Source organism: Cephus cinctus, unplaced genomic scaffold (genome assembly GCF_000341935.2).
Source record: "Cephus cinctus unplaced genomic scaffold, Ccin1 Ccin1_scaffold0749, whole genome shotgun sequence".
NCBI classification, from domain to species: Eukaryota; Metazoa; Arthropoda; class Insecta; order Hymenoptera; family Cephidae; genus Cephus; species Cephus cinctus.
This window is the reverse complement of record NW_014333360.1, coordinates 24197-36713: the sequence shown is the minus strand read 5'-3', so window position 1 is coordinate 36713 and position 12517 is coordinate 24197. Positions and strand designations below refer to the sequence as shown.

The 12517-nt window shown below is 33.2% G+C and overlaps 1 protein-coding gene across 2 annotated transcripts; it reads right to left on the bottom strand.

Moving 5' to 3' along the window:
• Window positions 1-20: 20 nt before the first annotated feature.
• On the bottom strand, window positions 21-11221 carry LOC107270388 (alpha-2-macroglobulin-like protein 1). Of its 2 annotated transcripts, none has more exons than XM_015745350.2 (26): window positions 10910-11221; window positions 10634-10803; window positions 8825-9066; window positions 8619-8735; window positions 8373-8539; window positions 8179-8287; window positions 7851-8084; window positions 6822-7064; window positions 5821-6152; window positions 5363-5721; window positions 5126-5277; window positions 4933-5056; window positions 4693-4852; window positions 4365-4593; window positions 4077-4282; window positions 3639-3988; window positions 3327-3571; window positions 3022-3264; window positions 2556-2948; window positions 2251-2485; window positions 2021-2193; window positions 1486-1918; window positions 1177-1424; window positions 1035-1110; window positions 719-943; window positions 21-646 (listed from the first exon to the last, which is right to left on the bottom strand). In XM_015745350.2, exons 1-26 carry the CDS (start codon window positions 11005-11007, stop codon window positions 411-413), a joined length of 5799 nt encoding a protein of 1932 aa, XP_015600836.1. In that variant the 5' UTR covers window positions 11008-11221; the 3' UTR covers window positions 21-410. The 2 variants fall into 2 exon arrangements, with proteins under 2 accessions (XP_015600836.1, XP_015600837.1); XM_015745351.2 differs by having other exon boundaries at window positions 8182-8287.
• Window positions 11222-12517: the final 1296 nt, after the last annotated feature.

The following is a 12517-nucleotide window of genomic DNA, read 5'->3' as shown; positions in this document are numbered from 1 at the left end:
AAAGTGTGTGTACTATGAAAAACTCCATATTTTTTTTTTTTATTTACAACCCATATGTGATTCGTACAAAAAAAATATAATCAATAGAAATCTTTAGCACGGTGAGAATATTATAATATTTGTCATGAAGGGGATTGATGCCTTTTCATGATTATATAATTATTAAAAAGAACGAACGCTATCATCATTTTGCATATTGAACGGTCAAAATAAAAATATTGATAAGGTTTTGACATAAATGCATGTCATAAACTCGAGCAACGGTGGCTGATTATGAAAATAGATATATGAAATATTCACTTGTCTCTTTCTTTAACAAAATATGTTACTAATTTTTTGACCTCCGTTTGGCCGTTGCAAAATGGTTTTGCCGTTAGAGTTCAGTATTCCCTCATGTACTTCTTTCTTAGCTACGCTGCTGTCATTTTTAATTCTCGAGTATCCGTCTGTCTAAAGGCAGACACAGAAGTAGAGTTATTAGAAGGATGTCTACAAGTTAAACGAGTCGCCATTATTTCTGGAGGTGGGCCTTGTGTATTCGGTAATGCATAAATTGATATTAATTTATCAATTCTTTGTTCAGCATGATTTCTGAGAGTTGCTAGATTGCCATTTTCGAAGCTTATCAAAAGACCAAAGCTACCAGCTGAAAATTATCATAAATTATAGTTAAAAATAATTCAAGCGTTTTACTTAACTAATATTAATGCGTACTCACGCTTATCTAATGGCGGACAGGAGCAATCTGGATCCACGTTTAACTCTATGGTAGAACGTAAACGTTTTGGATGAACAGGTGCCATTAAATCTAATAATAGCCGAGCTTTACGCCATCTTCTTATGGCCACTTTCACGATACTCTTTGCGTTGCAGTATACATTTTGAATATCTGCTGGTAACGTGTCAGCACATATTGGACAGGAAGGTTTGCCTTCTGGAACGGCTGAATATTTTTAGAGAAATATTTTTCTGTGATGAAACACTTTTCTCAAAAAGATTTAAAAAACTAGGTTAATTATTAAAAAAATACATACGTGTTGTATATAGATTCCTATCAAATATAAAGTGCTCTGGTTCTACTATCATACCTTCCTCGGAGTTTTCAAATTTCTAATTATAAAGATTACATGTATACATAAGAATTTGCCACCCTTCTTAAAAATGATTAAATATTACCTTTGGACTTGGTGAATAATCTATAATTTTTTTGGAATTTTCTAAGGGTAATAATATTTCTTCATTTATTAAAACTTCTGACTTGCTATTTTGCTCTTTAATAAAATCATCTGAAGGTTTTACGAATACCCCTGAGGGTCCTTCTATTCCTTCGGGCATTTCTAGATCGTGATCCACTTCAACAAAAAGTGGGTTCAGTCTAATATTTGTCTCGTTTGGTACTTCACCACTTCCAGATTCGTGTAATACTAGAAGTAATATGGTATATTGTATTAATGGTATTCATAAAATAATTGTTTGAGAACTTACTTTCAGGTGCTTCAGTCTTAATAGAATTTCTATTGGTATGACGAGATATTTCGCCGTTTTCTAAACCATCAGGATGAATAAAACTATTCGAACTCTTTATAAAAGGCACATTCATCATTTTCGGTTCCAGTCCACTTGATAAAACATCCTCTACAATATCCAGAACCTTGTCATCTGGTTCAACAGATTGATTTGTAGGTATAACTATTATTTCAGGTTTGTTTGTACTTGATATGCCAAGTTTGTGCTTTGAATTTGCACTATCTTTTCCGACATTTTTTATTAATCTTTCTGTTGTTTTTGAATCTTCTGACGCAAATATATTGGCCTCCAGATTAGAGTGATTAAATTTTGGTTCCACAGGCATGGGGTTTGGTATTGGCTGTATATCATCTTCACCGGCGCTACTGCAGGCTTGAGAAAAACTGTAACTCTAAAATAAAATAGCAATTATTGAAATTATCTAAATAAAATAATTTTGCTTCGTATTTTGTTATATATATTTTGTGTGTGTGTGTGCGTATTTATATCTTACGGTTGTCACGAAGAGTTCTAGTTGATAGTAATCGTAGAGTTTAACGTTCGCCGGTTCTGGACGGTCGACGATATTTTCTCGACTGACAATAAATGAAATGCAGGTTCTCTGACCCATTAATTTATCAAAATAGATACTAATGACATCGCGCTCTTCCTCGAATCGTTTCACCTCTATTAGAAAAAAAAGATATATTACAAAATAATAAAATTTAATTTAAACCTACTTACGGGTTGATGGTTCTTCAATGAGAGAGAGAAGACTGGTACGATCTGGTACGTAACCACTAATCATACCAATTTCAAGTAGAGCCATGTTACTCTCTTCATCTGCCATTTTATATCTGGCACATGCAGTTATTCTCTGCATGGAGCATTCATCCACAGATGCTATAGATTCAGCAGATACTGATAAATCAAACGCATCAGATCCTGTTGCATGTGGAATGTTGTACTTCAGATTACTCTATAAAGAGAAGATAATACAAATTAAATTATGGAAATTATCCCTTATATCTCATTAATTATATTAATACCTGTACTAAGACACATCCTTCGCCCTCAGCAAATACTTCCACCACTGTTGGCAAGACTGGCAAGAATATTTGTCTGCGGACAAGACGATCTGCATTTTGCATTCTGAATACATGATCTACTTCATTTCCAGTAACCAGAACAGAGAGATCAGTCGATTTAGTGGACATAGCAATAGCGTATTTGGTAAGAGCTTCTAATCCCAATACAGTATCCTGGGTCGACGTAAAACCACCCTCTGCATTTCTTTGTTTAGATATCCAGCGTACGGCTTTCAAAGCTTCTATCATATTTTCATTACCACCGATTTTTACAAGAGACAAAATAGCATATGCTGTCATTTCAATGCTCAAACCTGTTGATGGTTTTTCTTTATTTTCCCACCAGAGTAAATCCTAATCCAATGGAAATGTATAAAAATAAAAATCATTCAGAAATCTATAGAAATAAATGATTCTGTCTCCTTACTTGCTGACGCGTTGCTCGAGCCATTAGTGATTGCAATGATGCTTGTGCTCTGGGATCTTCCAAAAGCGTGAGAGCATATGTTGACAATGTGGCTGTATAAAGATCGTCATTGTTATGAGCAATTCCTTTTTCTAGACAGTTTAGAGCATTGTTGATAAGCAGTGAGGACAATGGAACTCCAGATTCAAGTAACGAGATTAAAATATAAGCAGTTAAAGATGATGAGCTATCTTTAAGACCACCCTAAAAAATAGGTTGATAAATGATTTAATTAGAACTCACGATAAAGGTGTATTTATATGTACCTTCATACTCTTATGGAACACTCTGCCGATTACAGGGAAACATCCATTTTCAAGTTGACGCCTAACAATCCACTTTACAGATAGCTTTAAATCTCGTTCATCTATATGAATAAATGATTGGGCTTGTGCGAATGATTTTACTACGAATGCTGTCAGCCATATTGATCCACCACTTTCTGTATTAGCAGCTCCAAAGGCAGAGTAAGAACCATCCGGATGTCTATAGTTTAATTCCCGTTGATATCCTATCGTATATAAGAAAAAATATGTATATTGTATTTCTTAATTTTATTTTGATCTAGACGAATGTACCTTTTTCCATGTTTTTAATGGCCTTAGCTCGCAATATAGGATTTTGCATCTGTGTAGCCTCTAGATATCTTATAACATGAATATTAGGTACAAAAAGTATCATATTCTGTTCACCGCAACCCATAGGGAGTCGCACCAAATTCTCCAAATTTTCAAACGCCGGCCCTAAGATGTCTCCTATCAAAGACACATATGCTCTAGCGCTATCAGGAACAAGTTCACTAGGTAATTCTAAATTCCAGGCAATCGTTGAATCATCACTAAAATCCTTAGGGCATACAAATGCTGATTTTGTTACTTGTACAACAAAACCTTCTGGTTGTACCATGATAGGCTTGATGATTGTATCTCTACAATTTTCAAGTATTATTTATAAGTATTAATAATAAAATTCACAAAACATACGTATTTCCAATCATTAATAATAGTATCAATTACTTAGTATGAATCAAGATCTCAGGACCACAAGGTTTTGCATAGTCTGGATCAATAGCAGCTGACACTGTTATATTTATTTCACCTAAGAGTCGTGGTTTTAGCATATATTCATGGACTATACTGGCCCTGGGCTCAACGCAGTATGATGCTGTAGGAGATGAAATGTACAAATCCAGTCCTTCAGCATTTCCAAACTTAATCTTCACCTATTAAAATCCAATGATACTTTTTTCTTTTTTCAAGAATCTATAACAATTCAGTATTTTGTAATGATGTATACGCACTTACAGGTAAACTATGCTGCATGTAATTGAAGAGAGAGACTTTCAAACGTAATATTTCGCCCCTCTTTACACTGTATGGTAAACTATAGTCCAGGAAGAATGATTGAAAGGCTGTGATTGTTGCAGGTGGGGCGATACCAAGTCCATGCTTAGGACTTATGCATACAGTATGTCCTATCCAATCCGTAATAGTATGTGGCAACGTACGTTCTATTGTTACTTTGCCTTCCTTTCTATGTAGACAGATATGAGATCATTATTAGGGTCGCTTAAATAAACTTCAAGATTAGTTTTCTATATTAGATTTATAATAATATGTATATCATTATTACCCTGTAGGTATTAATTCCCATAACCATGTTTCTGGGAAGTATGATCTTAATGTGGTTGCCTGATCAGGTTGCTGGTCAACATAAGCCATTCCTGTATTGCTCATAGTTTGATCTTGAAAGTTTAACAATGGAAAAGCTAGTGGTTTAATCATCATCTTATCTAAAATTGTAAATTTGATAAGACTTGATAGAAAAGATTGTTTTATAAATTGTTTTTAATATTTTACGCTGTCTAGGTACCTTGTAAAGTAGAACTGCGATGCATCTTTATAACGTGTTGGCTGAATAATCTTCTGAAGTATGATAGTTCCGGACAAGGTCGCGTTTCAAGGGTCAGATCGGTCATTACAATTACGCCAAAATCCTATAAACAATGAATTGATTTATTATAAACTTAACTTAATTGCCAATCTACTTGATCATTCGTACATACGTTAAAGGCTTGCATAGCATCCACATAATTTATTTGTCCAAGTATATTTAGTGCGTGTCTTTTTTTTCGCAGATCCCATTCTGGAGGTTCTTCCACTGCTGGTCTTGGTAAATGATCAATTTCTTCAGCACTTGTTTCAGGTTCAATAGGTCCTGTATAATTAAAATGATAATTTTATTGAGGTCGAGCTACTGATTAGACTGTTGATATCGAGTATCAATACAATACAAATGGTACCTTCGCAATGTGCCCAGGAACGTAATGCAGGGACATTGTTAACATCAAATTTCTTGAGTTTATTAAATGTTTGATCAGTGTTGATTAAATTTGAAGCATGACCAGCCAAGAAGCGAGTGGATTTATCTACAGCAGAAATTCCACAAAGCGACCAGGGTGCTGCTTCTATATGAAATTGTGTGGATGCTCCTGGATTTTGTACGTCATCATGCCAGGCAGTCTTGACTTTATTTTCAAAACAATTTCCTACTTCAATTGTATAAGTTGTAGCGACGGTTTCTCCATCAGGGCGTACATAATACAGAAGTAATTCAGAAATTGGCGCCATACTCGGTGTCACTTTAACGCTCAATGGAAATCTATAATAAAATTGTACAGAAACAACACGTAATTATATTTTGGAAGAAAAACAAATTTTTAATTTAAATATAGTAAGTAATTGTCAACTCTAATTTTACCTGTGCACGATATAACTCTGATCTGTTTTATTGGCTGATGATTCAACTGCCCCCAATAAGTTATGAAATTCTGAATAATTCAAAGCAGAATTTTTGTGTGGTTTGTGTTTGACATGACCAAAGATCAGTAAATCTCCTTTGGAATTGATCGAATAATGAAAAGGAATTGATATGTTTGCATCGTGATTTGATGGAATTGTATACATGACGTTAAAAGAATATTTTTCTCCACAAATTATTGGCTGAGATCCTCGTGCCACTGCGAGATAACTGTCCGATGGTGAGTACCAAGGTGTCACTTCAATATATGCTGATGGTTGATCCATAAAGACCTTATAAAAATTCATGAAATATTATTCTGTTTGCATTAACCTTTAAAGGGTAGGGAGATATTTTTCAAAATGTCGCAATTTTAGCTTTAGTTAAATGTTTCTAATCTCAATACGTACTTTGTCTGAAAATAGAACACTATTTTCGAGATGTTATAACGTCTTCCCGCCTTCGGGAGGCAAACATTTTTCTTAAGTTAATAGATTTTTACGAAATTTAGTAATTATATGTTGTTGATGTTGCTGAATTTAAATATGATTTCAGATTCTCGAAATATGAAATAGCCGTCCAAAGTTTGAAAAAATGCATATATTTAAAAAATTTTGATTTTAAGATGTGCGTTTAGGTCATTGAATTCATATTATATAGTGAAAATTTTAAGATTCAAAATAGAGGATCCAACATAGCGGCCAAAATTTGAAAACTTTGAATTTGAAAAAGTACAAGTCTCAGCAACTTCATGAATATATAACAAAGTTTTATGAAAATTTATAATTTTTTAGTCTGGTCTGTCATATTGAATATTTTAAATCTGAACTGATATTTAAATTCAGCCACCTTAAACATCTATAACTCTAAAAATGGGAAAGGTATAAAGTGGATCATATGGTTAGAGATGTTATAAAGTCTTTCGGCTTTCTATAGGTTAATAGATAGAGTAATATACCTACTCTCCATCTTTTATCAGGCGAGTAATATTTAGTAGCATAATTAACAGCAGTAGCAGCAAAATGGAGCAGTACAATATTTTTATGTTGTGGCGGTACAATAAAGTCTAGGAAACCATCAATGGAGGTGGTGAAATTTCGACATTCAACAACAACACTTATCCAATCCTCTTTGCCTCTCACTCTAAGACATAGTTGAATTTTTTCATTTGGAGTTGGAGTATCGTCTTGGAAGAGGACTCTTAGCTTTAAAGGGGTAAATATTTATTATTATTATTCATTCACTTTATTGGGCTACGCCACTTTCAAGGATTAGAAAATAGTTCAAAATCCGACCATTTTTTGTGATTTATCTTTTTTTTGTGTAAAAAGTTTATTTTTTAGATATATTAAATACATCGTATGATAAAGTTTTCGCTGAAATATTACTGACAAATTTCTATAAATTTCCGAGTTATATGAACTCCTGGGAAATAATCGGCCGTATTCTGTATTAGAGGTGTGCACGAGTTTGAGATTACGGTTCATCTGAAATCAAAAATTCAGAAATTATTTTGTAGATGAGTAGTATAGCCAGAGATCTACGTACGATTTTTCCACTAAATTGGCCATTTTTTATTATAAATTTTTTAATTTCGACAGTTATGTGAAAAATAATTTTTATATTTAAATGGCTGCTATTTGCACAATTTTTTGATAAAAAAATCGTACGTAGATTTCTAATAATACTATTTATCTGCAAAACAATTTTGGAATTTTTAACATTAGATGATGCGTATTCTCAAACTCGTATACACCACCAATACGGAATATGACCGACGTATTTTCCGTGAATATGTATAATGCGGATGTTTATATAGATTTTTCAGTAACATTTCCGTGAAAGTTTTTTCAAACCATGTTTTGTTATTCCATATATAAAAAAAAATGTTATAAAAAATATTTAGTAAAAAAATGATTGAATGTTGACCTATCGCTTGGCCTCAATGGTGGCTTGCGTAACCCCTCAAAGTTTATTTGTTTTTGTATTACCTTTCCATGATATGGTAAACCAAGTTTGAAGTATTTTGATGTATATGGTATGAATTCAAGTTTCAATGCCTGATGTACCACAACAGTTTTACTACTAGCTGTTTCAGTTAGACCTGTACCAGTTTCTGTAAAGTTTGCAGTGAGTATAATATTGTTGGGCGCAACTGTCCAATCTGCATGACCAAGTTCTTCACCAGAGGCACGAAACTCTGTACATCCATCCGGTGAATCGATCTGTATATACATATATATATATAAATAATAAAACAAAATAAAATGAATATAATTTCTATAAAAAATCTAAAATACTGTAAATCACGATAAATACTGCGGTTCCATATTTTATTTCCGGATGATTATGCTTGCGTCTCCAACTTGCAGTCTGTGGTGTCAATTTTAGTATCAACGTACCCTTCACGGGTTTTCCATAGCTGTATCTGTGTAAAAGCATAAATTATGGACTGAAAAATCAATTCTTTTGTAATTATGTTACGTATAATAACATGTGATATTTTTCATTACTTTGCGCATATATTCCAAGTTACAATTTCAGTATCTGCAAGAATATATCCTGGGGACTTTATCGTCACCTGAAATCTTGGCAAAATATATTTTTTCACTTCGAAAGTGGCCGTGTGTCCAAGATGGGGATAAGCTTTATTCTTCTCAACTTTGATTTTCCATGTGCCCTAAGAAAGCCAAGTTGCAGCTGTTACAATTCTTCACTAAAAGAAAAACCTTCAAATATTACAATCTTTGAATTCTTACCGGACTCGGTTCTGCAGACAGTCCAAAAGTCAATTGAGCCATTCCATGTTCTGTACTCACGTTTGTCCATTGAGCTACTCTTATCTCAGATGGATTTTCTATCCATACTTTTGGAATCTGATACAGTTACGTGACATAAATGTACACAAGTTAAATAGGATAATTAATTAATACATTAATATATTTAATAGAGAATATATTCATACCGCTTTTCTATGTGGCTTCAAATCATGTTTCAACATAAGAATTCTAATGTTCACAGTTTGCCCTGGTTTATAAACAGACTTATCTGTCTCCACGAAAGACACTACAGAGTCATGATCTATGAAAACTTCCTTTTGAGCGTTCACTAGGTAATCAGGATGCTTGTTAAATTTCATTTTGACCCTCAGAGTCGCTATCGAATGTTTAGTCATTGGAACTATCAACTCCATACAAGCTTCCATACCTTTAAGCCAATATTAATGTCACATGAGTAGATGCATTTATCAATAATTTAAATTTTTAATTAAATAATAGATATAGAGAGCAACAAAAATCCAGAAAGCAACGGTACAATTATTACAACTTCCTATCTAAAATTTCTTCTGAGAGATATAGTAATCAGACTACTTGGAAATTCCAAGTCTCTCGACTGTAAATTGGCTAACACGAAAGTCTATATTTGTATCATCATGTATATTTAATTATATACACGATGAAACCTACACGGTGACTCTTCTTAACGACGTTAACTACGTCTCAAAAAATTAACTTGAATTGCTGAGTCTCAATAGAATTATACCAAGAAAATAATACTTCCATTCGACCCACGTTAACTTACTCTCTACCTATGTATATACATACAGTTCCAAGTAGCGTAATTAATTTGCATGGCAATCAACAAATCAATTATGCGTGATGTATGTGATACGAATAAATATAAACTTCGTAATAAATTTTGTAATACAGAAAAAAAAATTCATTTTGATGCAACATAAATTCCTAATTCTTGTATTGAATCAGTATGTAGTAATTTGCAATAAATTTTGAAGGTCACTTAAACATTTTATAAATTTTAATAAGCAGGACCAGTAATTTCAATGTTTTTATTTATTCCATAATTTTAATATTTTATTTATACGATCAATCAGTGCATACGTTCAGTATAGTTTAAGTTTCGTTTATGGTGTAGGGTGGTGGTGGTTCGACAGAGCAACGTCCGCTCGAATCTACACAGAGTGAATTATCAAGGAAAACAAATACACAAATGGTATTTTTCATTAGTATAGGTGTATCAGCAGTTGGATTGTGTTTGCCATATATATATATATATATAATATATGCACGATTGGATGAATAATAATACGATATAGTATGTGGATAGGTTTCCCATGTAAGCGCGATGGGTTATTACCCCTTGGTGTGGAGAGAGCCAAACCAATTCAGCTCCCTCGCAGGAAGCGACGACAATTTCAATTTACAATTTGTTTAAACATGCTAGCCTTCTAAGGGACGAGGTGAGGATACGTGATAGCCGCCATTATAAATGATTTATACAGATACTATTCCGACAAGGACGCCTTTCAATGCAAGGTCACGAATTCCTTCTTTACTTAATACGTGTTATTAGAGAACGATGAGTTTTTTTTAATCGCAATCTGTATAAAATTATTTTTTCTATTTATGCATATGCTGCTTTAATTTAGGATGTATAATTTATATTTGTGCTATAGATAATCCTAGACAGGTCTTCCTCGAATGTCCTTATCTTGCACGAAGCGAACGAATGTCGCGCGAATGACGCAGGGCAAAGATCTATAGATTCGTTTTTAACTTTTTCCGATTAAGAATATGCGTTGTTGGGAAGATAATTATTTTTTTAGGTTTTTGTAGCTATTTACAGCGTGTAAGTATAATAAAAATTGTTATGATACTCGATTCATGGAGATAGTGTGCCTTATCCTTATCCTGGATACTCGAGTGAGCTAATTACGTTGTCAAAAATTATTTTACTAAAGGGATTTCAAACTTGCCAGTCCTCAGGACCTCATTCGTTGTTGCCAGAATTTCCTCGTCGGAGCCATTTTCTAGAGTGAATAATTCTACTAGAACATGAGCTGGCAATTCCACATTATGCAAAGATACACATACAGTTTCCGCTTCGCCAGCTAATAGATGTTTTGGTGCAGTGAATATATAACCCCTGGAATTGAGATTTACGAATATTTAAATTAAAAAAGGAATAATCTCATTTAAAATTAGCTGATCGCATTGTCTATATATGATTTCTACAATTTATATTATTTTACCTGTTGACAGTGCTGCCATTACTGGAATATAACCATGCCAAAAGGCAAAGAAGCACAGCAATCCAGCCACTTATCATCTTACTAATTCGGATTTCCATTTTGATTAATTATTCAAAGTTCTTTGTTCGCTCTAATGTCCGAAACTAAGTCACGAACATATTACGAACGGCTTTGACAGGCCTGTTCGCACCTGAATTTTTATTGTATCCTTCTTATAATATATATATATATACATATATATATATATATATATATAACTTGGTCTATTAAATATATAAGAGACGTTAATATGACACAGTGAACACGAAGAGAACTGTTTGCGTACTGAATAACGAGACCGACTAGCAGAGGGAGACTTATTCAACTCCTCTTATCATTGTCAGTGTCAGTATTGATGTGATGCACGCGTGTATATATTTTCTCCGAACTTAACTACGTTTATTCGTATACTAAGTATACGGCTGTTACGGTCCACATAGAGTATAAAATGCATATATAATTTCAATGCGTATTGCGAAATTGTCGAATTATTGGTAATGACGCATGAAATTTGTAACTTTATTTCTTGGCAGAGAAACTAAAATATTATCAATTGAGTATACACAATTTGCGTAACTCTAAAAGTTTGCATACTTAAGTTGTATTATTTGGGACAGATTTGGTTCACAATTAGTAAAACTTTATAGGAATTTATGTAATAAAAATTCACAAAAGTACCGATGTTTTTTAATTAGTTTTAAAATAAACATTGATAAGCTTCCAGAATGTTACCAAATTTTTATACCATGGAGCCTGTTAGGAAACGTGACAAATTTAAACTTACAACATTCGATCTCAGCGAATCCGATAGGATCGCAGAAGTTTTTTATTTGTAATAGTAGTATTGTGTGTGAGTTCTGCAAGAGTGGATTTTTTCGAAACAGTAGAGGAGCAAAAAGATGCTGATGTTGTGATCCCAGATGTGACGACAGTTCAGCTTTGTTATCAGTACCATGTTCGTACCAACTACTATTGGTTTTCCCCTTGGCTTGATTAGTCATTCTTTCATTAAATATATCCTTAGCCGGAATCGTAAATAGTTAGGTATTCCCTTTTTATCGAAGGTATTAGAAGATTGTGTCATATTCATTATTCTAATGGATGCGGATATGTTTATATGTTTTTAATTTTTTTTAAAACAGGTTTGAAGATTATTAGAATAGAAATCGAACCCTGACTCCTTAGCTCAGACACGAACCTGCTAATGTTACACATAGACCGACTATAGGTAACAGACAAACTACTCTATTAGAGCAAGTACGGTGTATACTGTTTTATCTATGTGCAGGCGCTTTTTCAAAACCATTTGAAGCATGGTGGTAACTCACGTTACCACTTCGACTTCTTTAAATCTGGCACATTTTCTCATTGGAGGAGACAGCCATAAGGAAAGGAAGGAAGGAAAGACTTCTCTAAATTTTTGCCATTTTATTTCTAGTTCACACATTTAGGTTATTTTTTGCATTTTTCAGATATCTTAGCAAAAAAGAAGAACGTAAAAAAAGTCGAGTAATCATGAATATTTATTGTAAATATTTTATAAATAAACAAATATGTAATAAACGATTT